This window comes from Sus scrofa, chromosome 15, assembly GCF_000003025.6.
Source record: "Sus scrofa isolate TJ Tabasco breed Duroc chromosome 15, Sscrofa11.1, whole genome shotgun sequence".
Taxonomy (NCBI): Eukaryota; Metazoa; Chordata; class Mammalia; order Artiodactyla; family Suidae; genus Sus; species Sus scrofa.
Genome location: NC_010457.5, coordinates 131,333,592 through 131,357,530, shown reverse-complemented (window position 1 = coordinate 131,357,530; position 23,939 = coordinate 131,333,592). Strand labels below are relative to the sequence as shown.

The 23,939-nt window shown below is 41.0% G+C and overlaps 1 protein-coding gene across 9 annotated transcripts in view; it reads right to left on the bottom strand.

Annotated features, from left to right (window-relative positions):
- Window positions 1–23,939, bottom strand: part of LOC100517129 (nuclear body protein SP140-like protein) — an 81,331-nt gene that overhangs the window by 23,723 nt on the left and 33,669 nt on the right. For 6 of the 9 annotated variants that reach the window (XM_021075662.1, XM_021075665.1, XM_021075666.1 and 3 more), the window contains 6 exons: window positions 22,976–23,101; window positions 22,231–22,314; window positions 19,141–19,194; window positions 18,450–18,533; window positions 15,414–15,467; window positions 1,521–1,586 (listed from right to left, as the gene is read on the bottom strand). In XM_021075662.1, coding sequence (XP_020931321.1) covers window positions 1,521–1,586; window positions 15,414–15,467; window positions 18,450–18,533; window positions 19,141–19,194; window positions 22,231–22,314; window positions 22,976–23,101 — 468 coding nt within the window. The remainder of the gene's footprint in view (window positions 1–1,520; window positions 1,587–15,413; window positions 15,468–18,449; window positions 18,534–19,140; window positions 19,195–22,230; window positions 22,315–22,975; window positions 23,102–23,939) is intronic. The other 3 variants (XM_021075663.1, XM_021075664.1, XM_005657580.3) reach the window with 3 other exon arrangements.

The window sequence follows — 23,939 nt, the reverse complement described above, 5'->3', positions numbered from 1 at the left end:
ATGTTTGGGTGAACTTTTGTTTGCCTCAGAGTTTCAGAGAGTCCTCAACATACAAGAACAGTGCAATGGGAGACTAGTACGCATATATCCTAAAGCATGGTGCTAGTCTAGCCCTGTTGCACAGAGAGAGGCTACATTTCTTTCAAGAGAAATGTCAGGTGAAGATGCCCCTCAAACCAAGAGAAAATGTGCTAAAAGATCCACACAGGAAGTGGATCTCAGTCCTTCAGGACATCAGACTACCAGACTCATCTTTAGCAGCATAAAGATGAAAGTCATGGCTAGAGTATTCTGGGTGAGAGAAGGGCTGAGCGAAGCCAGCAAGGGAATCCACGAAGAAGTGTGATTCCTATGGCCTGGTGAGGGGCCCTGTTGCAGGAATTGAACTGGGTATTCTTGAGAGATGCTCTTCCTAAAAGAACCACATAGAGCAACAAAGTAACTGCAGCAGGAGTGAAGCTTTCAGAAGGACCATGCAATGTCTTCATTCCCAAGGATGTTGGCCATCACTCACTACTGAGAGGTGATAAAATATATAGTTTCTGCTATGTTAGTGGGAAATTTCTAGTCACAATCTTTTTTCTAGAGAGAGTTTTAGATTGTAATTTGTCTAAGATTTGGCAAATTTGTAGATGTGAGTCAGGGACTGGCTGAATTGTGAGCAGGATCACGATGGGGTAGCCGAGCAGGAGATGGTGTCTGTCTGATTTGCTTGCCTCACTTCTCCTTCGCAGCAGTTTTCTCCTGGCTGGAAGGGAAGCTCAGTGGAGATCTGAAGTCATTTGAAAAGAAGAAAGGAAGCTTTGCCTCTTAGAACTTCTACATGACAGGGTATTGGAGGGATGGTCGGAACTGAAAATCTGACTCTGTAGAAACAGATGTAAAGGTCTCAAGATGAACTTCAGAATGATTAGCTACTGGTTTTGCTCCTGCAGTCACTCCTTGGGCTCTGCGTTCATGAAGTGGACAAGAGTGCTGTCCATGGTCATTTCTGAGTCCAGTGGTAGATACAGAGAATGTGAAGCTGTGTGTGAAGCTGGACGGGGTTTTGGTGGGCAGTTAGTGTCTTTATTATTATTTATTATCTCAGTTTATTTTCCTTTTCGTAAGAGTAACTGAGGCAGAAGAGGAGAAGCAACAGACCCAAGTCCACACGCGTACCTTACGGTGGATGGGGCGTGAGGAAGAACAGCTATGTCACTTGGGAGTCACACAGTGGTTTATGGTTACAACTATTTCCAGCCTCAAAAGTTATTAGTTCATCAGAGGCAGCACTGCAGGGGCCCTGGGTCCTGGGTTCTGGTTGCGGGTTCATTACCATGTTACTTTTTTGCAATATCATCTTTTTCTCCCTGTCATATCTAGAAGTTGACTAAATCTGATATATTTCTCAACAGTTAGTAGCTACAGAAAGCAATTAGAGAAATGGCTTTGTTACTAAAAGCACAGAATAAAGCTGAGAATTTAGATGTTTAGCTATCGAAAATCTATTTATTTATATGTATATATTTATTTATTACCTCTTGGTCTGCCTCTTTTCTTTGGGGCTCTTTTACTCTGAGTTTTAGGTCTGCCTCTCTTTCTCTCTGAGAAAATAAAAAACATAATAAAACAGATGCTGCTGAAAAGTTGTATTGCATATAATAGTGCTTTTCAAAACTTCCATTTTACTATCAATTTTCAAGAGCCTACTACATAAAGAAAAATATATAACCCATAAACTTGCATTTACCAAGCCTTTGATAGTTAACCTGGGTTTATCCTAGATTTTGCAACTTACCTCATATTAATCCAAGTGCATTTGCATCTACATTAGTTAAAGAAATTTGACAGTTTTATTCCTCGTATCTCAAGGAACATTGTGAGAATAATAACGATGAGCGCTAACAGTTGTTAAGTGTTCATGATATAGTAGACATGACCGTAAGACCCATATATCTGCTAGTTTATTTTAGGGACTTTTACTACCCCCACAACCAGGGAAGAAACCGAAGCATCCATAAATTTAAAAATTAAGTGAAACAATGCAGATTTCTTTTGGTTAAGAGACAGAATCAATGGCAGCAACGCAAGAATTTTCATTGTCTAGGGAGATATGATGGTGAACTACACAGATAAAACACTAGCCATCATCTTGGCCCCAAATGAAGGCTTTGGGGCTGAAAATATGAAAAGGATCTAAAGAACTAACCAAGAAAATATTGCCCAAGGGAAATTTGTAGAAATAGAAATTCAAGTCCCACAAAACTTCAGCGTTATGGATATCAAGGAAGGGTTAATTGAAACCCTATCTCAGGGTAACATGCTCGCAGATTCAGCAGGTGATTGGATTTGGGTGGAAAGATGGTGAGGCTTGTGCAAGTAAATCTCCCGAGTGCCGTGTTCAAATGTGTTGATCTCCAAAGCAGGGACATGAAATACACACCCTTCCTTCTTTCCTCTCCTCTTCTCTCCTCTCTCTGCTCCCCTCCCCCCCCACCCTCCTTCTCTTCTTTCCCCCCTTGGCTCTCTCTGCTTCTTTCCTCTGTTCAATGACGAGACTACAATTTGAGCTTGTTCAGCTATAGACATCTTAAGCAAACAAAAAATTCTTCTGACTCTTTATATCTTTCTCTGGTACTGTTTGATTCACCTTTCATCAAACCTGTTGAGGCCAAAAAATTTAAAAGTTTAAAAGTAGTCTCATTCAGCTTACCAGAGTTCTCCTTAACTAGGAGATTTGGGGTTTAAGACTTGCTAATAATTATTCTTTATGAATTTTTTCCCTCAAATACCCCCAGCCCACAGGAAGTAGCATGACTATTCTTGGGTTTCTGTCCAAATATTATCTATTGACACCGGAGACTTGCCCTAGACTTCGAGTTAAGGGCTCACCTCTCCTCAAGGCAAGTGAGAAGGCTTCAGTGTCAAGGTATTGATCTGTTTCTCTGAGAGTTTGAGGGAGGCAGAGATGTTTAAAGACTCAAGCCAGGAAAAGTCTAGGGAGGGTGACCGTCTTGTGAGCCACCTCCACACCCACTGATAGGGGCGTGGTTCTCACAAGCCATGAAGAGGTGCAGTTTTCACGAGTCTCCCCGGGGAAAGGAGACGCACCATTAGTTCTTGAGAGATAGTCTGTCCAGGAGGATCATTTGGATGAAAGACGTGACCCCAAGAAGGGTGTGGACCTCCTGGAAGTGGTAAGCAGTCAGCTGGATGTCCTGCATCCAGGGAACTTCAGATGGGATTCTCCCTAAAAAGGGGGGTCTCTGAAGAACCCACAAATGTGGCTCATGCATCTACAATTTCTGGGAGACATGTAGGATCGACTGTAAGAGAGCCATTCTTGCTCCTTATCATATCTTCTCACCCTCTTCCCCAAACTTGAATTAGCTGAAAACAGCAGATACTGAATGGCGTTAGAGAGGACGTGTGGGTGAGGGACATGGCTGGCCTTACCCGACTCCCTCACAGCGTATATTATATCCATTCAGTCTTTTTAATATCAAATGAGATTATCACTGCTGCTGAAAAGGACTAGGACAATGTTGGAGCTTATCTAAGACTTTATCTTGGGGTATGGAAAGAACTATTTGAGAGAACAGATTTGACAAGGAAGTAAGCAGGAGAAGGAGCAAATATAATTTATGCTTAGAGTACCTTTTCCAACTATTTACAACAAATTGAGTATGGCAGAGAGATTTCACAAAAGCTCAGAGGATTAAAGTCTTGGGGCTGGGTAAGTATAACCAGGGAAATAACCAAGATGACAAAGATAACCATGGAGAAAAAATGATAGAGATGCTAGAAATATATGTATATGTTTATTTATATTGAATGTATAGTGATATGTTTAATTATGTTTGTTGGAAATGGAAAAAATACATCCAAAAATATTTTAACTCCAGATGAAAAAGCTTTCCACTTCTGCAGGACCATATAAATGCAACAGCCGTATTTTATATGTTATGATGTTAAAGAATGAACAAAAGAAATAAAGTGTACAGGAAAAACACAAGTAGAATGGGAGAGGGAAGAGAAAAAGAGAGACAAAGAAGAGAAAGAAAAGGAAGAGTGAGATAAAAATGAAAATTCCAGAGAATAGAGCATCATTTATCTTTTTCATCCCCTACGGCACCAACACAGCATTGTGTGTGTTTGGTTTAAATAACTTTCTTTTTCAGGCTTAGGTCTGATGTAATATACCATAAGTCTGGCTTCTGTTTAATTGATTCGAGTTCTCTCTTGTCTGTTTCTTCTCATTCTGTGCTCATTAGTTGCAGCAAACTTTCCTAACATTTTCTCCCTCATTTCCCATTCAAGGCTAGCTGGTCTGGCCACAAAGCTCTGTGCTAAATCCAAGTTCCAGCTCCTTTTTATTACCAAAGGCCTCAGGTGACAAGAAGGCTAGGTTTGAACCCATGGAGAGTCTGACATTTCCTCTTTATTTGAGGAAGTCAGTGAGTTAGTCTGAAAACATAGTGGACAAGTGGGCAGATTGCTGTTTGTTACCCATAATGATTCTTTCTTCCATAGGAATAGAGTTACAGCCAGACCCATGGCTGCCTGCCTAGAGATTGTATTTCTCAGCCTCACTTGTAGGTAGCTCTGGCCATGTGACTAAGCGTTGGCCAGTGGGATGTGAGCAGAAGATTCTGGGTTTTCCTGTTTAAAGAAATAGGTGAGTGATTTCCCTATCAATGAAAGACAGTAAATAAATCAAAATAACAGAAGAAATACTTGAGGGAAAATTCAAGAAAAAGGTTCCTGAAGTTATACTAAAAAATTGAATATACATATCATAAGGACATGCATTTTCACATTGGAACAGAGAAAACTGATGCCAGTCAACCCTGAAATATATTCCGGAAAACTCACTGGGCTTGAAAGATAAGCAAAGTATTAAGTAGGCAGCCTAAGCAAAAAGACAAGGTCATTTTCAAGGGAGAGGGATATCGTTGACTGTAGAATTTCCCACAGCATCATTCAATGCCACAGCAAAGTGAGAAAAAATACCTACAAAATGCTTCTAGAAGTAAAGAGCAAGAAAATTACTTTTTAGGTATAAATGATAAAAACAAATACTTCTAAATAGGAAAATTGTGGAAAAAACTGTTTCTATGAGTCCTTATTGAGAAAACTATTAGGACATCCACTTTAGCAAATTAAGACAGGACTGGAAAAATTTTGATAAAAAGATGAAAATGAAAGTGGGAATGAGGTGATAGACCAGAATGATAAATGTGTATGTCCTGACAATATAGAAATGAGGTAATAATTAAAAAAAATTGGGGATTCCCTTTGTGGTGCAGTGGTTAACGAATTTGACTAGGAACCATGAGGTTGTGGGTTTTATCCCTGGCCTCGCTCAGTAGGTTAAGGATCCAGCATTGCCATGAGCTGTGGTGTAGTTCGCAGACGCAGCTCAGATCCTGTGTTTCGGCGGCTGTGGCGTAGGTCGGCAGCTGCAGCTCCGATTGGACCCCTAGCCTGGGAACCTCCATGTGCCACGGGTGCGGCCCTAAAAAGACCAAAAAAAAAAAAAAAAAAAAAAAAAGAAAAAGAAAAGAAGGGAGAAATATGGGTGATAGAGCAAAGTCTGCTTTATGGTTAAGAGTTAAAGGGTATTATCTGGATAAATCAAGGGTAAATATAAAGCTCATTTAATAGAGGTAGGTAAACATAATGGGAACATCATGGTCTCAACTGGGTGGAAGAGGAGAAGGCACAAAGAAATAGGACACATGCCAACTTTATAAATATCCTGAGTGGGAAATTAATAGGTTCTGTCTAAAGAGAGTTCCAAAGGTATGACATAAAGGTAATTCTCAGAGGAGTTCCCACTGTGGCTCAGCAGGTTAAGGACCCAACACAGTCTCCGTGAAGATTCGGGTTTGACACCTGGCCTCGCTCAGTGGGTTTAAGGATAAGGTAATTCTGAGAGTAATCACTGTAACAAAAGAATACACCTTTGTAGATATAAGAAGGTGTATATACTCCTAACCAATGGGTATATGGGAAATAAACAGGGGCTCAATCATTTATTTCTTTTAAGGGAAATACTGAAAAGTGGCTCATATTTTTTTCTGCTCGGAAGCCATTGGCTAGGACTTAGTCTCATGGCTCGGGAATGTTGAGAAGTTCAGTCTCAGCTAAGCAGTCATATGCCTGGCTGTAACCATTACAACAAAAATGCACATCTTCCTAGGTATCACAAGTACACACATACACATAAATGTATTGAAAACAGAAGGCAAAGTATTGACATGTTTAATATCCAAGACACTAGGGCATGTGATATAAATTAATATGACAGGAATAAGATCAAACACCTTGGTCCTAACGATAAAAGTAAATGGGCTTAACTCATTTAGGTATATATTTTGAGATTGGTTTACAAAGCTTACCCCCAACTTTTAATCACATACACCAGACTCAAGTAAAGACATAAAAATGTTGAAAATGAATGCCCAAGTAATACATTTAACAAGGTTGGTATGATTGATACATATTCAACTCCATACCTAGAAAATAGAAATAGAGAATATACATTTTCTCTTACCCTTTCTTAAACAACTCGTGGGTGAAAGAGTACATGTAAATCCAAACGTAAGGCTATTTAGCAAAAAACAGTAATAAAACATTGCATTTGGGAATCTGTGTAGTATTTAATTAAAAAAAACACTAATTCTAGAAAGAATGAAAATATATAGATATACAGCCAATTTTCATCGTTCACAGAGTCCATGTTTGTGAACTCACCCACTCACTAAAATTTACTTGTAATCCTCAAACCAATATTTATGGCACTTTCACGGTCATTCATGGCGATACGCAGAGCAGTGAAAAATGTAAGTGGCTGGATGCACCTGTTCCCATTTGCAGTCAACCTGTACAGTCCTCTTGGGAACATGCAGTGTAGAGGCAGCCTCACCCGCATGGTGAGGTCTGCAGAGAATCCTCCTTAGGCAACATCACTGATTATTACATCACCACCTATGACAAAGAACTAACAACAGAAAATTACCAGCCTTCTAATTTGTAGTTTCCTGACCTTTCTTTATCCCTCCCTTTATTTTAATACTTGTTTTTTGCTTTAAATACATATTTTATACAATCATATGTTTGGATTAAGCTTTTCATGAACTGATAGAATTAATTTATTCGTTTATTTTATTTTTTAATTTTTAATTTTTTTTTGGTCTTTTTTGTCTTTTTTTTTTTTTTAGGGCTGCACCCGAGGCATATGGAGGTTCCCAGACGAGGGGACTAATCAGAGCTATAGCTGCTGGCCTACACCACAGCCACAGCAACGTCAGATCTGAGCCGCTTCTGCAACCTACACCACAGCTCATGGCAATGCCGGATTCTTAACCCATTGAGTGAGGCCAGGGATCGAACCCGCAACCTTATGCTTCCTAATTGGATTCGTTTCCGCTGAGCTCCCTAATTTACTCATTTAAATTACTCATCTAATCCATTCTTGAATGCATCAATATGCAGAAGCTTAACTATTTCTAATGTAGAGTTTCTTCTTACTTGCCACACAGCAGGAGGAAGGAATTCCTGTGATGCTAGCACTTTTAACCTGGGGCAAGGGCAGCTGGCGTTGGAAATCACTCTAAGCATTTGGGGTATAAATACTGGCCTAGCACTGAGGAATTAGTCCTTCTCTGTTTCATCATGGTGGAAAAACATGAAGGGTCCCACCTTGCATTTAGCACCTGAGGTTACTAAGACTGTGAGGCTGTGACAACAAGCACAGGTATCACTGGGAACTAGGGCTGTGACCAAACCCTGGGCTACTTTGCAGATGAAACCCTGAACTCTCTCACTGAATGAAACTTACAGCTTAAAAAAAAAAAAGGGAAGCTCTGGGTTCACTGCCTTCTGTGGGAGTAGGGGTCACTGTGAATTATCCTGCCATGGTTTATAGGATGAGCTATGGGAATTTCATCTGCAGCCAATGGAATTCTACCCAGTTTTTAGCATGAGCCTAAGCTTGGCCAAAGTCTCTCAAAATCTTGGCTTCTCTGCTGAGCCTTCCACAATTCTATTTTGGAGTAATATCTATCCCTCTCAAATCTGTTTTTCGCTCTTATTATGCTGAATTCCCAAGCTACACCAGTAATAATGGGCAGTTTTGAAGTCTGTTTGTATATCTTCAGCCCAAATGGGTACCATGTGGGAGGGAAGACTACATTCCAGTAGCCATTATTATAGGTGTGGTCTGATTTTTCCAGAAAAGAGAAGTTGTGGAAGGGTTGAGTATGAAATTGGTGGGTTGAGCAGAGAAAATGGAAGTGGATGAGGTCCATAGGGGTGGGGTCTGGTAAATAGAAGGTGTATAAAGAAGGGTCCTCAGTATTTGGATATCAAGGAAAAAAGAAAGTATTTTAATGATACTGGAAATAATAATTAACATATAGGTAGTAAAGCTTATAAAATATCATATGATAGAGTCTTAAAGAAGGTATCTTAAACATCCTCACATAAATACTGAACAAATCATTCACATTATGTATTTAGGAGAAGATGGGAAAGGAAGTCTGAAAATAAAAAGATAAAGGATCTCAAGCTGATTCAGATTTAGCAACAAGATGGGAAGCTATAGTAGAAAAATCTACATACATCTTATTTTACTGTTTTTTGGTAAAATCCTTTTTAAGCCCTTTCCCTATTATGCCAACAAAATTAAGTGCTGTGGGCCTGTGTTTCTTATAAGGTTAAGGAATCAGATTCCAGAGACTGGATTTTTAAAATGTTAAGTTTTCATAGCTAATAAAGAATTACCAAAAGAAATGGATGGAACGTCCCCTCAACCCACAGCTGTAGAATGAGAGAGAGCATTCTGCTCCATAAAATTAACAAAGAATCTGATTTGGGGAGTTTCCTTGTGGAGCAGCGGGTTAAGTACCTGGCACTGTCACTGCTGGGTTGCTGCTGTGGTTCAGGTTTGATCCCTGGCCCGGGGAACTTCCACATGCCACAGGTGCAGTCAAAAATTATTTTATTTATTTATTTAAAACAATTTTTTTAGGGCTGCACCTGTGGCATATGGAAGTTCACAGTCTAGGGGTTTAATCAGAGCTATAGCTGCGGGCCTATGCCACAGCCACAGCAACACTAGATCCAAGACCCACCTATGACCTACACCGCAGCTTATGTCAATGCCAGATCCTTAACCCACTGAGCAAGGTGAAACCTCATCCTCATGGATACTAGTTGGGGTTCGTTGCCACTGAGCCACAATGGGAACTCTCCAAAAAATTAAAAATGAAAAAAATAATCTGATTTGACAGTGTTAAATTGAGAAATTTCTTAAGAAGATGTCTTATAAAATATAGAGACATATCTGTTTGTAACCATTATCAATTTGTTCTGTTCTCTGTAATACAAACTTGTCTTTGAAAAAGTTACCTAAAATGGTCTTGAAATACCCCACCACTGGAAATTGTTATCACTTCTTATGAAATCAGTTTCCTAAGAAACTTAATCCTCATTGGCTGTCTCAATAATTTGGGGCTTCACTATAATATTTTAAAGTGATATCTGTATCTCTAAAATATAAATGCTTATAAGAGATCTTAGAACATTCTTGGAGGTCCCATCATGGCTCAGTGGAAATGAATCTAACTAGTATTCATGAGGCTGCAGGTTCCAACCTTGGCCTCGCTCAGGGGGTTAGGGATCTGGCGTTGCCAGTGAACTGTGTGTAGGTCTCAGACATGGCTTGGATCTGGCATTGCTGTGGCTATGGTGTAGGCTGGTAGCTATAACTCCGTTTCGACCTCTAGCCTGGGAACCTCCATATGCGGTAGGTGTGGCCCTAAAAGACAAAAAAAAAAAAAAAAAAAGTTCTTACTAAAAGTGTAAGAAAATTCTTGGTGGAAAAACATGAAATGAAACGAATAAATGAGTAGAAATCTCTGTCTCCCCAAATCAATCTGCAAATTGAATGCTTTTCTTTCTTTCTATTTTCTTTCTTTTTTTTTTTTTTCCCGTTTTGGCTGCCCCCACAGCATGCAGAAGTTCCCAGGGCAGGGATCAAGTCTGTACCATAGCAGCGAACTGAGCCACAGCTGCGACAATGCTAGATCTGTCAGAGAGCAACTGTTAGTGAGAAACTTTTAGTGGCCCTGCTCAGCCACTGGTCAGCACTGTATTGAGCCGTCCCCCAAGCAAATGACAGTTAGTGAGTGACCATTGGCCCCTCCCCCCATCTCCTTTCTCTATATAAGAGAAGCTTGAATTGAGACTGAAGGAAGATGGTTTTTTGAGATACTAGTCGGCTATCTTTTTGTTTGCTTATTTCCAATTAAAGTCGTTATTCCTTGCCCCAACAAATCATCTCCAAATTTATTGGCCTGTCACGTGGTGAGCAGAGTGAACATGGGTTTGGTATCAATTTTTGGTGAGTCAGCCAGGAGCCTTGCTGCATGTGGCCAGGTGGCCATGGTTGGGGAATTGTCAGGTAAAGTCCTAGAAGCTGCTGGGACCATTTGTCCTGAGGATCTTCCCTTCAACACTTCCTGAAGTGGCACTGGCTGCCCCAGTACTTGGCAGTTGGAGAGGCGAATTGACATTTCAGTTCCATACAGTTGGGTAAGTCGCTCTGGTGTGTATAGCTGGGAACATTCTCCCCTCGTGATTTGGGCTTTTCCTTTAAGGGAAGGCCAAGCCGTTTTGCATTTGATAGGGACACCCTATTGGAAAGGGGAACTGTTGGACTCTACTTTTTTTGCTTTTTGAACTGGTTCATTGGGTCTTGTTTTGCATTCATCCATGAGGGAATCTACTTGTGCTTCTGGTGTTGGAATTTGCTTGTGCTTTTTGTGTTTTGTTGTTCTGGACTTTAAAAATATGGGAAGTACTCCATCTGTCCCTAAGGAAATCCCTTTGGGGTGTATCTTAAATAATTGGGCAAAATACAGCTGTGGGCATATGACTAAGAAAAAGATGATACCCTATTGCAATAGTGTGTGGTCTCAATATATGTTAGGATCAGAAGAGAAATGGCCCTTGAATGGCTCACTTAATTATTATATGACATTGCAGTTAGAATTGTTTTGTGAAAGAACAGGTAAAAAAGATGATTTTCTGTATGTGGAAGCATTTATGCTATTGCATCAGGAAGAAAAGAAGTTGGAAGGCTGCTGCCTTACAGGATAGCAGTCTGGAAGGAAAACCAAGGGAAAAGCTGTTCTGCAAGAGGGAGAGGGAGAAAATGAGAACTTTTCGAAAGAGCAAATTTTCAAATTTTAAACCCCCCTCTGGCCAACTCATCTCCCCTATTACCTGAGCAAGCTGCACTAGTGGTTGTTCCAACCACCCCCATGCCACTGACGTATTTATCATCTTGTTTCCCCTCCTTGTGGGGGTCAATTAGAAGGTTCTATGCTAACCCAGAGCACAGGTTTGGTATCACCTGGTTTGGTATCACCATCTAAGACCCAAGAGGGCAACCAGTTTGGACTGGGAGCCACTTCCAGAGCAGGGCAGTTCCCTTGCGCCAGTATCCTGCAGGAAGCCTTAATGAAGATGGTCAACCAGCTGGATTTCTATGGATGCACAAGCCATTCTCAGCTTCAGATTTGTTTAACTGGAAAAACCATAACCCTGCTTACTGAGAGGACCACTTCCGTATGACTGAAATTTTCACCCCTGTCTTTGCCATTCACTATCCCTCTTGAGTGGACATTCACACTCTCATGGATATGATGCTTACTTGGGATGAAAAGGAGGATGATCATTGATAATGCTAGGGAGGAAGCACACCAGCTTCTTCTAGCAGATCCAGATGGAACCCCAGAAGCAAATCTGGCAGTTCCCAATGCCGAGCCTGATAGGGATCCTAATAATGGAGCTATGCCCCATTTAGAGCATTATAGGAAGTTTTATCTTAGTGGGTCTTTGACGGGGGGTGCATAGGCAAAGGCGCTTGAACAAAATTCAGGAGCTACACCCAAAACTTAAAGAGGATCCATTAGAGTTTCTAGAAAGATTTTATTTGGTTATAGATGCTGCACTGAGGCCCTGAAAATATGAGAATGGTAAATATGGGTTTCAGTGGGCAACATGCCCCAGATATAAGAAGGAAATTAGAAGTGTTAGATGGTGCATTTGAAATGAACCCCTCTCAGTTGGTAGATGTGGCTTTTAAAGTGTGCAACAACAGGGAAAAATGACAGAAGCAAGAGGATGCACGATGGATGCTACTTTTCTGGCAGCAGCATTGGCTTCCTGGAAGGTGATTAACCTGAAGAGAGATGAGCCGCCATTGGGGAGGGAACAATGTGCTTATTGTAGGGAGGAGGGGCACTGGAAAAAGGGGTGCCCTGGGCTGAAAAATAAGGCAAAAATCAACCAAAGAAAGATGGGAGCCTCTCATATGGTAGACAGAGAGGAACATTTTGATGAGGAATGAAAAGGTCTGGGGACTCCCTTGGACTTGAGGGTCCCAATCCCAATTTCCCCACAGGGGCCCTGGGTAACTCTGACAGTGGGGGACAAGTTGATTGACTTTCTGATAGATACAGGGGCAGCATACTCTGCGGTAAACACCAAGGTGGCACAGAAAACACCCCAGTCCATCCCCGTTATGGGAGTTTCTGCAGTAGTACAAGGTCATTTTTTCTTACAACCTCCAGAATACCATTAGGGGACCTCACCCTGAAACACAGTTTCTTATATACGCCAGAAGGTCAATTCCCTCTTCTGGGCTGAGATCACTTTCATAAATTAGATGCTTAAGTAACTTTTTTGCCAGAAGAGCTTGACATCAGAGTCCCACCAGAGCATGCTTTGAGCCTACAGATGGCACACATGGACACCCCAGAAAGGGAGGCAGAGCTCTTTCTCCCCAGTCTATGAAGAACCTACATCCTTCCTGGAGACCACAATCAACAGGAAAGACTGAGAAAATGAATCACACATTAAAGAGGAACATTGCTAAAATATGTCAAGAGACCAACTTGGAATAAGGCCTTGCCTATTGCCCTGCTATGGGTCAGAGTGCTATGGGTCTGCTTTCCTAGAAGCAGGCTCAAATGAAGCCCCTTTGAAATATTGTATGGTAGGCTACTCCAGGTGTCTGCTCCAGTGGGGGAATCTATAATGCTCTGAAAGATCTAGCAGTTGACAGTTATGTTAAAACTGGTCACTATACTAATCTCTGTTTATGAGTTTTCTTCCAATAGGTCTGCATATCCAACTGAGTTAGGCTTATATCATTTCTAACCTGGAGACTGATTCCTCCTTAAAACCTGGAAAGAACAAGGGCCTGAGCACCAGCTGATTGCAAGGTGGATGGGACCCCACGTGGTATTACTTACCACACACTCCTCTGTCAGGTTAGCTGGAGTAAAGCCATGGATGCATCATGCCTTCAAAGTAGCCCCACTGACATCAGAAAATGACCCAACTCCTGAGAGGCTTAGAGAGCAATGGGTGTGTGAACCCTTAGAAGACATATGGTTGCTCTTTGAAAAGTACAAAGATTAGAATTTCATTGTAGCAGGCATTTTACCAAGTTTAAATAGTTGTGGATAAAGAAAGAGGAAAGTTGTGTTACTTAATATTCCCAGCACGAGGCTGATCAATTCCATTCCATGATCACCTCCTCATCACCCATGTTGGGCAGGAAGTAGCCAGAAAAATCATTGCCCCTTTGCCCACGAGATTGTGGAATGGACATTGACAGTGGGGAGTTGTACAAGAGCAACCGTTAGTGAGCAACTTTTAGTGGCCCTGCTCAGCCACTGGTCAGCATGGTAGTGAACCCTTCCCCCAAGCAAATGACAGTGAGTGACCGTTGACCCCCCTCCCATTTCTCTGTATAAAAAGAGCCTCAATTTGGACTGAGGGAAGATGGTTTTTTGAGACACTAGTCTGCCATCTTCTCCATCTGCCAGCTTTCTGATTACAGTTGTTATTCCTTGTCCCAACAGCTTGCCTCTGAATTTATTGGCCTATCATGTGGTGAGCAGAGCAAACTTGAGTTTGCTATCAGATCCTTAACCTGCTGAGCCACCAGGAAACTCCTTGAATGCAGTTCTTTTTTGTTTTTGTTTTTGTCTTTTTAGGGCCGCATGTGAGCATGGCATATGGAAGTTCCCAGGCTAGGGCATGAATTGGAGCTATAGCTGTGGGCCTACGCCACAGCCATAGCAACTTGGGATCTGATCTGAGCCGCATCTGTGACTTACCCCACAGCTCCTGGCAACCCCGGATCCTTAACACACTGAGCGAGGCCAGGGATCAAACTGGCCTCAGGAATACCGGTTGGATTCATTTTCCGCTGAGCCATGACGGGAACTCCTTAAATGCATTTCTAATCAGAAGTTTGAATGAACTTGGGAAGGAAGTTGGGGGGGGTCTTCTCGTGTTGATTGTAAAATTCACCCCCAGTGAGTCATCAGACTGGTGCTACTTCTGAGCTTTCCTTTCTCTTCTGCAGCCCCTCTGATTGTAAAAGAAAAGCTAATACAGAGACAGATAAAGGCACTCTTTGATGAAAACGGTGATTGAAATCATGATGTAATAGATGATTTCAATCACCATTTTCAGGGAACATTTTTAAAATTCTCACCTCACATATACACACAGAGGGAAAACTCATGGGGTTATAAGCATTAGAAATCATCAGATACTTCAAACACTCTAGAATAAAATATAGAACAATATTCTTTAAAATCATCAGCTGGGGGGGGCTACTATAAACATGATAGGAAACCAAAGAATTAGAGAAAAAAAAGCTAACAAATTTGACTGCCTAAAATTTTACAAATTCTTTAGGACAAAATAGTCCATTAACAAATCTCAAAGAAGAGCAGATAATGGGGCAAAATATTAGGAACATATAGGAATAGAATTTAATGTATACATATCATATAAAAATTTCTATATTATTTCAGCATAATAAAAAAGATAAACATCACTATAGGAAACACTGACCCAGCATTTTATGAAAAAGAGTTCTATGAAGATGAAAAACAAATGACCAAAGAACAAATGAAAAATACTCAGCCACACTAAAAATGAAAATAGCACATGTTAAAACATCCCTTAAATAAGACTTTTTATAGTTCAATTTCAAATGCCAAATAGTTTTATTTTCTAGGTATGATATAGTTTCAAAAGCAAGAAAATGAAGTATTCATAGAAATGCCCTATTTAGATAAATAAAATGACATTCCAAATGTGTTAATACATGCAAAGAAAACTTCTGGAAAGACATATACAAATGTTTATAAGACATATATTTTTAAATCAGAATAAAAGGCAATGTGAAAATATCTGCATTTTGAAAAAAAAATGGTTATTTTAAAAGGTATTATTTTTTGTCCTATTAAATTATAGACAATAATAAATTTTTGCATTAAAATACAGTTTGTCTGTAAATAAAATTCAAGTAAATTCTTATGCATTCTTACTTCTTTTCCCACTGTGTTTTCCCAAAGTAGAATTGCTTTCCGAATCCGAGGTATCTGGAAAGTAACAGGTGGTGATCAGAAACCATAAAGTTTTTGGAACAATAAAACTGTAAAAAAATGGTAAAAACTTTGACAAACCCCTATGTTACTCATGTGCATCAGTTTCCTCCTTCATGAAACAGGGATAGCAACAAAAATCCTCTTCAGGCTTTACATTTTTTTAACGAAGATTAAATAAGATCTTACTTGCAAAAGCTAATGAGAAATCACCATATAAATCAATAATATGCTAATGGGCATCCTTCAAAACCATATGCTATATGCTGAGTTTGAGAATAGTTATCTGAGGGCTACTTTTTTTTTTTTCCTGAGAGGCAGCAGGGCCATTTATTTGTCTTTTGAAGCTTGTCCTAGGTTGTGACAAAGAGGTACTGTTATCTTCCAGCAGACGAATACTTGGATACCTTTGCTCTATGGACAAAGGTGAAGTCACTACATAAGTCCAACCTCTTAGTATTGATATGCCAATACAGTAAACAAGCAGTGCCATTTTTACCAGTGTATTTAACTATGTTGTCCATGTATAATCAGTAAGACCCATTCTGTTAAACATGACTTTAGGAAGGAATGATCGCTTGGCTTCCTGCAGTTAGGGAAGGGTTAGGTCAAACAAACGCAGAGAACGGGATTCTGACCTGGACTGGATGTATTCCTTGTCAAAGTATGGTCAGGTCAAGTGCAAAGGAATGGGAGCTCTGATTTCAGACTCCTGACACCCCGAGGCCCAAACTCTGGGATCTTTCCCTCCATAACATGCCCACCCTTGGTGTGAGCTTCTGGGTGTTCTCCTTGAACCTTGACCACCTCCCACAGCTCCCCGAGGGCTATGGTGTCTGTTGCACCACCTCTACCCTAAGACCTTGGGTGGCCTTGCCCATTATGCCAACACTTGGCTACTTTCAGTCCCTGCTTCTTGGCCCCTTGACATACTTTTTTGAAAAGCACATGACACAGGGACCCTTCTCAAATCCTTGGATCGCTGCTCCTACTTTGTGATTTGTAAAGAATTTTCTTCTGTACCCTCTCTGTTCTGCTCCAGTTTCCCTGACACTTACATCACGGGGTGTCTCTACCTCTGAAATCTCTTTTTCCTCTTTTTCTCCTCACTGTCTTTGTCCCTTTCTTTTAATCTGATTTTTCTGTTTTCTCTTTTCCTCTTTGCCCCAAATCTGTATCTTCGTTTATTTATTTTTTTCTTTATATTTCTCTCCTACCCATTCACTGATGACATTTTTATGTATGTTTGTATTTACTTTTCTGTGATGCTATTCTTTTCCAGAAACTTGTTTATTATATTTACATTTGCATACACATATAATTTACTTGTTAAAACAATTTAAGGAGCTTCCATTGCGGCTCAGTGGTAAAGAATCTGACAAGTATCCATGAAGATGGGGGTTCAATCCTCGGCCCTGTTCTGTGGGTCAAGGATCTGGTGTTGCCCTGAACTGTGACATAGTTTGCAGACTTGACTCGGATCCCGCATTGCTGTGGCTGTGGCATAGGCCAGTAGCTGCAGCTCTGATTAGACCCCTAGACTGGGAACTTCCATATGCTAAAGGTGTGGCCCTAAAAAATAATAATATAATAAATATTCTCAAACAAATACTATAATTAACTAATTTTTGTCAGATAAATTTCCAAATGTTGGAATACTGAAAGTGGACATTCTTTTCTATTCATTCAACAAGTGCACCAAGTTTCTCTCATGGCCAGACGCTAGTGAATGCTGATGGTAACACAGGGCACAGGGTTCATGAAGCATTCGTGTTTGTCAGTCTAGTGAGCAACCAGGGAACTGACACGCTGGGAGTGAATATTTGGAAACATGGAGAGTGTCAGGACACAGACTGTTCAGGATCCTCTGGGCGTGCTGAAGACAGGAAGAACTAGCCTAGTTTGAGATGGGGAACCTGTTCCCAAGGAGTTATCATAGAAGCGGGAGTTAACCAAGGCAGGGAGAAAAGTGGGCAAGAGAATAGCCCCAAATGGATGGAGAAGCATGTGTGAAGGTCTGGATTCGGCAAATGCAAGGCACCAAAAGGAGCTGAGGATGTCTGAGCACGGAGTGAAAGAATGAGAGGCAATGAGGAGGGTGGAGAGCGAAGCAGGAGCCTCAGGCAGGTGGCTTTGGAGGTCACATGAAGCAGAATTTAACTCATCCTCAAGAAAATCAAAGGACATCTGGCTGTGAAGAAATATTGAGGAAGTGGGGTGGACGGGACTTTGGGTTGCTAGATACAAACTATTACGTTTAGAGTGGATAAGCAACGAAGTGCTACCGTAAAAGCACAGGGAACCAGATCCAATCTCTTGGGATAGACCATGATGAAGAGAATATGAAAAAAAGAATGGGTGTATATATATATATATATATATATATATATATATATATATATATGTATACATATATTTGGATGACTGGGTCACTATGCTATAATCAGAAATTGACACAACACTGCAGTGCAATAGTACTCTAATGAATAAAATAACATGATCAAAGGGGAAAAAATACTGTATAACTACAGGGTTGCTAAGATACTCTCTTAACCTTTCTTTTGGAAGCTTTATAATGTTGGTTTTCCTCCATCCCAGATTTATTGAGGTATAGCTGACAAATAAAAATTATATATATATTTGAGGTGTACAACCTGGTGTTTTGATACGCATTTACATTGTGAAATAGTTGCCACAATTACACTTAATAACATACTCATCACCTCTCACATTTACCATTTTCTCCCTTCCTTTCCCTCCCTCCTGCCCTTTCTTTTCTTTTCTTTTCTTTTGTGATTAAGGCCCTCAAGATCAGCCCATCCTAGCAAATTTCACATGTGTAATACAGTAGTTTTAACCATCATCACACCGCTGTATGTTACATCCCCAAAGCTTTTTAATCTTGGGTAACTGAAACTTAGCATCCTTCAGATTCCTGACATTCTGCAGGCCAAGGCTTGGCATCCTACTCTTCTTTACCTGACCCATTTTCTAGGAATGAAGTGTATGGTTTCCGAGATGCACCTTCATCACTCAATTCTGAAGAGTCACTAGAGGCCATCCCTGCAGAAAGAAAGAAACTTCCTTTACAGTCTCAGTCTGTGAACTAGGGCCAATACAGCATGGAATTCTTTAAAAGGAAACCTGGAAAAGGGAAGCTCATGTAGGGAGGGTAGGAATCCTTCTGCCACCAGGCAACCCTAATGGCTCTATCTAACCTGTTGGTCAACGTTGCTCTGGGAACCACACCCAGGGTTGGGACTGGACACCACTTTGCCATGGAAGGCACTCCCTTTGGTCACCATTTCTTACCCCTTCCTCTAATCTGCACATACTTCTGCCTCCACTCTGTTTCTTATCCAGGGGGACCATGGAAGCAACTTTTTCAAGATGTCAGAGCCTCCCTCAGCTGGGCCCCCGATAAGCACCCCTCCACCCTGGGAGCTACTTTATCCTCTTATGTGACAGAATATTACACTGTGACATTGAACTTTTGAGGACAATGTATTGCAACAATTAGGCCAGCCCCCTAATTCAAAATGAATCATGCAAATCTTCTGAAACACCAAGAAATTATTCTTTTGTTTTAAAGGCTATAACCAAAAAAGACCAATGAAGGTTTCGTAGCAAAGAAAGATATATGAAACATCAAGAGTTTCATTGTTCTTACGTCTTTTCCTGTTGCTTGGTCCATAAAAAGCTTTGTTTTCAGTATTTGGAAGATCTAGGAAGTAAAGGAAAATACAACCGTTAATCCATGACTAAAAGAGCTGTAGATCTTCTGACTGCTCATATTGCAGACAGGATTTAGACTATAAAGATGCAATGACGATCATTTGCTAAGAGCCCAGACTGTTAGTTCTTCCTCTTCCAGTAACTTTCCACATGTGATATATAAAATGGCCTTAAATATTTATGTGGTAGTGCTCTCATCTATGAGATGGGTTAAGTCTGAGCTGTGGTGTAGGTGACATATATGGCTCAGATCCCACATTGCTGTGGCTGTGGTGTAGGCCAGCAGCTGCAGCTTCAATTCCACCCCTAGCCTGGAAACCTCCATATGCTGTAGGTATGGCCCTAAAAAGAAAAAAAAAAGTGTCATTTTACTAGCACATTTTTGCTACATTTTAAGTACATCAATTGATGGGGTTCATCTAATTAAACAACAGTTTATATATAATGTCTTCTTGCCCCTTTTGTTTCCTAACAGGGCCAGAGAGAGAAGTTACATGTGGAAAATGACATCCTAGAAGTAACAGAACCAAGGCATCCGAGGGATGCTCAGAATAAGATTCATCAGGCAAACAAAGCTCTGAATTTATACTGTGGATATCTGTCACGCTGGGCTGCAATCCTTATCTGCTCACATAAGCCATCTGGGCCCATGAGCAGATAGCTCCTTGGACCTCCCCTCTCTCACTTGAATCTAAAGAGTCAGGGTTATTAGTAACTGCATTAAAGAAGAGGATTCTTGAGGGACCTGTGTATGTGACCAAGGAACCCATTCATCAGGAAATTTTATAAGAAAATCTGGAAAACTGAATCCAGCCCACCCTGGCTGCCTTTCTAAGTCACCTGCTTTGTAGGTTGGTGATACTCCATTCCCTGTTCCCAGAGCAGAGACAAATGTAAGGGGCAACTTGCTCTGATTGAACCTTACCCATCCCTTCTATTTCTTCCACTTCCTACTCCTTCTACTGTCTTTTCATACTTCCTTCATCTGCTGTACCTCCTGGGGGGAGACTTTGGAAACCTAGAGTTGAAGACTAGGAGCCTTTTCTCCCCCCACCAGCTTGGTACCTTGAACTGTTTGCAAGCCCGGAAAACGATCTTCTCAGGTGACTAATCCATATGTTTTGGGACTATCTTCCAGAGCAGTTTGCCTACTAGTACTAAGACAAAAATAGAAGGTGTGCTCTCTAAAAACTGAAGCAAATTTACATTTTACTTTGATAAACATAGTGAGCAATGACACTGAATGCATTACATAAAATATTGCTCTTTTGTAGTGTTATGCGCAGGTAAGCTTTTCATTTATTCTTAGGAACAATCATTTTCATTTGCGCCTAGTGTGTTTCCTTAAATGGACATGTTTCTAATATCCTCTGGGTCTAGTAAGTAGAAAGGGAAAAAAATCATCTATTTGTGCACTAAAGAACTACAGAATTTATGACAACTCATGATACCCACAGGATTGAGGAAACACAATGTTTTGATAATCATTTTGAGCTCCAATTTTACCAAGGAAATCATGCAGAATCCAGGATGCTAATTTTGTCTTTCTTTTTGTCTCTAGAGACTTTATAGAAGACTTTAAACATTTATGAGTTTATGTTTTCTCATCTAGAAACCAAAGTTACAATGTCCGTCCTGCCTGCCTCTTATGGTTTCTATAGAAGACACAATAATATGTTCAAAAAGGTCCTGTGAAAAATTGTGTAAATGCCATGGTTTGCTGAAAAATTCTATCTACAACAATATTTAGATTTCAGAATACCTATCTGAAGTCTCTATTTCTGCTTATACTAGCCAGCTGGATAAGTTATCTAATGGACATGACTCAAGTTTGTGATCAGATGATGATATGACATTTCAACATAGGAATACAGCTGACCCTTGAACAATATGAGTGTGAACTGCTCAGATTCACCTTAAACTCAGATTTTTTTTTTTCAATAGTGACTACTTCAGCACTAAATGACCCATGGTTGATTGAATCCATGGATGCAGAACTGCAGATATGGAAGGGTGACTTGTAAGTAATAAGAGGATTTTCAACTGCACTGGACCTTGGTGATTTTAACCCCTGCATTGTTCAAGGGTCAACTGTATTTAGTTTTTTGTTCTCTATAGAAATCGTCATACAAATTCGACACTTTATAGGCATAACAACTAGTGGTTTTATTATTATTATTATTATTATTTTTCTTTGTTTGTTTGTTTGTTTGTCTTTTTGCTGTTTCTTTGGGCCACTCCTGCGGCATATGGAGGTTCCCAGGCTAGGGGTTGAATCGGAGCTGTAGCCACCGGCCTACGCCAGAGCCACAGCAACTCGGGATCCGAGCCGCGTCTGCGACCTACACCGCAGCTCACAGCAATGCCAGATCGTTAACCCACTGAGCAAGGGCAGGGACCGAACCCGCAACCTCATGGTTCCTAGTCGGATTCGTTAACCACTGCGCCATGACGGGAACTCCTGGTTTTATTATTTTATTATTATTTTCTTTTTTATAGCCATACCTGCTGCATATGGAAGTCCCCAGGCTAGGAGTTGAATCGGAGCTACAGCTGCAGGCCTACACCACAGTCAGAGTAACACCAGATCTAAGCCACATCTGCGGCCTATGCTGCAGCTTACAGCAACACTGGATCTTTAACCCACTGGGCGAGGCCAGGGATTGAACCTGAATCTTCAGGTAGACTATGTCAAGATCTTAACCCACTGAGCCACAATGGGAACTCCAACAACTAGTAGTTTTAAACACACTCATTATGATGCTGCCCTATTTCTACTATATAGTCAATATAAGGTATATATATCAATTAACGGGACCCACCACTTTTTAAGTATCATCCTCAGATGTAGATATTAATTTCTTATCTCCCTGCATTTCCCACAGAAATCTAGTAAAATAAATGCAGAGAATGGGATCCCAGCATAATTTGGATCCATGATACAGAAGGGGCTCACAATAAGATGCTCAGAAAACAGTAGCTCTAAATCAGATTCCTGCAGCCCAGACCGCTCCCAATTCCTTACCGGGCAATGTTCTCTGTGCTGACCTGGAAGCTCCTGAGGACATTTCTCCATCCCCGGACTCTGCAGAGTCCTCACTGCTGATCACTGCAGAAAGGAGAAAAACCCCTTAAGGTGTCAGGGCAGAGCCCATGCAGTAGGACACCCCAGAATGAGAGCATTAGGGAGACCTAGAAGTTAAGTTAACTCAAGGCACCATGGTCTGTGCTTGAATGAGTGTGACCTGCAGGTTGCCCCAGGTCCTGCCCAAAAGGTGTGGGTATTCCTGCACAGAGGGCAGCGTTGCCCATCCTGCTTATACCTTCTTCTCCCACCCTCACTCTACTTCCTACCTCCACCCTCAGTTGACCTCTGACCCTCTACTTCATTCTACTTCTTTCTTTCATTCTCATTTTACCTCTCCACTTTCCTCTTGGCTTCCCCTACTTATGCCTCTCTTTCTGGCAATGGCATCTCTTTACACCTTGCTTTGTCTTCAGGTGTTTCCTTTCCACCTCTTCTCATGAATATCTTAGTTCCCTCATACTTTGCTCTCTTGCATTAGAAAGAGTCTCTTGGACAGCAATACTTATTACCTACCATTTCTTTTGATATTTTTCCAGTTCCTTGGAAATCTCTTCAGCTAAAGTCACTGCATAAGGCTCTGTTCCCTCCCCTTCCTGCCTCTGTCCAAGGCCACCTGGACTGGCTCACTGGACCCTGATAATATGTGCCCAGTTCCTGTTATACATTCTTCTGCTGGTCTTACCTATTACGTCAGATGCCTGGGATTGAAATTCAAATTCTGAGGTCAAAAAAGGCTTTTCCTTCTTTATATCCACCAGATAGACAGAACAGGAATTGATTTGGTATCCATGGTTGGATAGTTTGGCACCTAGATCAAATAGTAAAGAATGAAGAATTTTTATTTGTCTCCCCCAAAAGGAGTGAGCACACTTCATTAGCATAAACAAGGCTTCTGCCTGTAATTCTGCTGCAGGAGGAGGCTTTACCCCGACCCTTCTCCTTCCTGCTGCTCAACTCTGTCCTTCCTTTGTGCCTCTTTCACCTCTGAGGTCTTTATTTTATTTTTGTTTTTACTTTCTTTTTACCTACTTTGCTCATCCTTTGATGATTTTTTTTTTTAATGGCCACACCTGTAGCATGTGGAAGTTCCTGGGCTAGGTATCAAATTGGAGCCGCAGCTGCCTGCGTACGCCACAGCAACACCAAATCTGAGCTGCATCTGCAATCTACGTGGCAGCTCGTGGCAGTGCCAGATCCTTAACCCTCAAGCAAGGCCAGGGATTGAACCCACATCCTCATAGAGACAGCATCAGGTCCTTAACCTATCAAGCCACAAGAGGAACTCTCTAATTGCTTTACTTTTCAAAAATAAAAATCCAGAGTTCCCATCATGGCTCAGCTCTAACAAACCTGGCTAGAATTCATGAGGACACAGGTTCTATCCCCGGTCTCCATCAGTGGGTTAAGGATCCAGCATTGCCATTACAGTGCAGGTTGCAAACTCAGCTTGGATCTGGTGTAGGCCGGTGGCTAGAGCTCTGTTATGACCCCTAGCCTGGAAACTTCCATATGCCATGGGTGCAGCCCTGAAAAAACCAATAAATAAATAAATATCATAATTGCAGTATAACCTATAGATAAAAATGCATAAATCATAAATTTTGAATTATCACAGAACAAGCACACCTTGGTCACCATCAACAGAT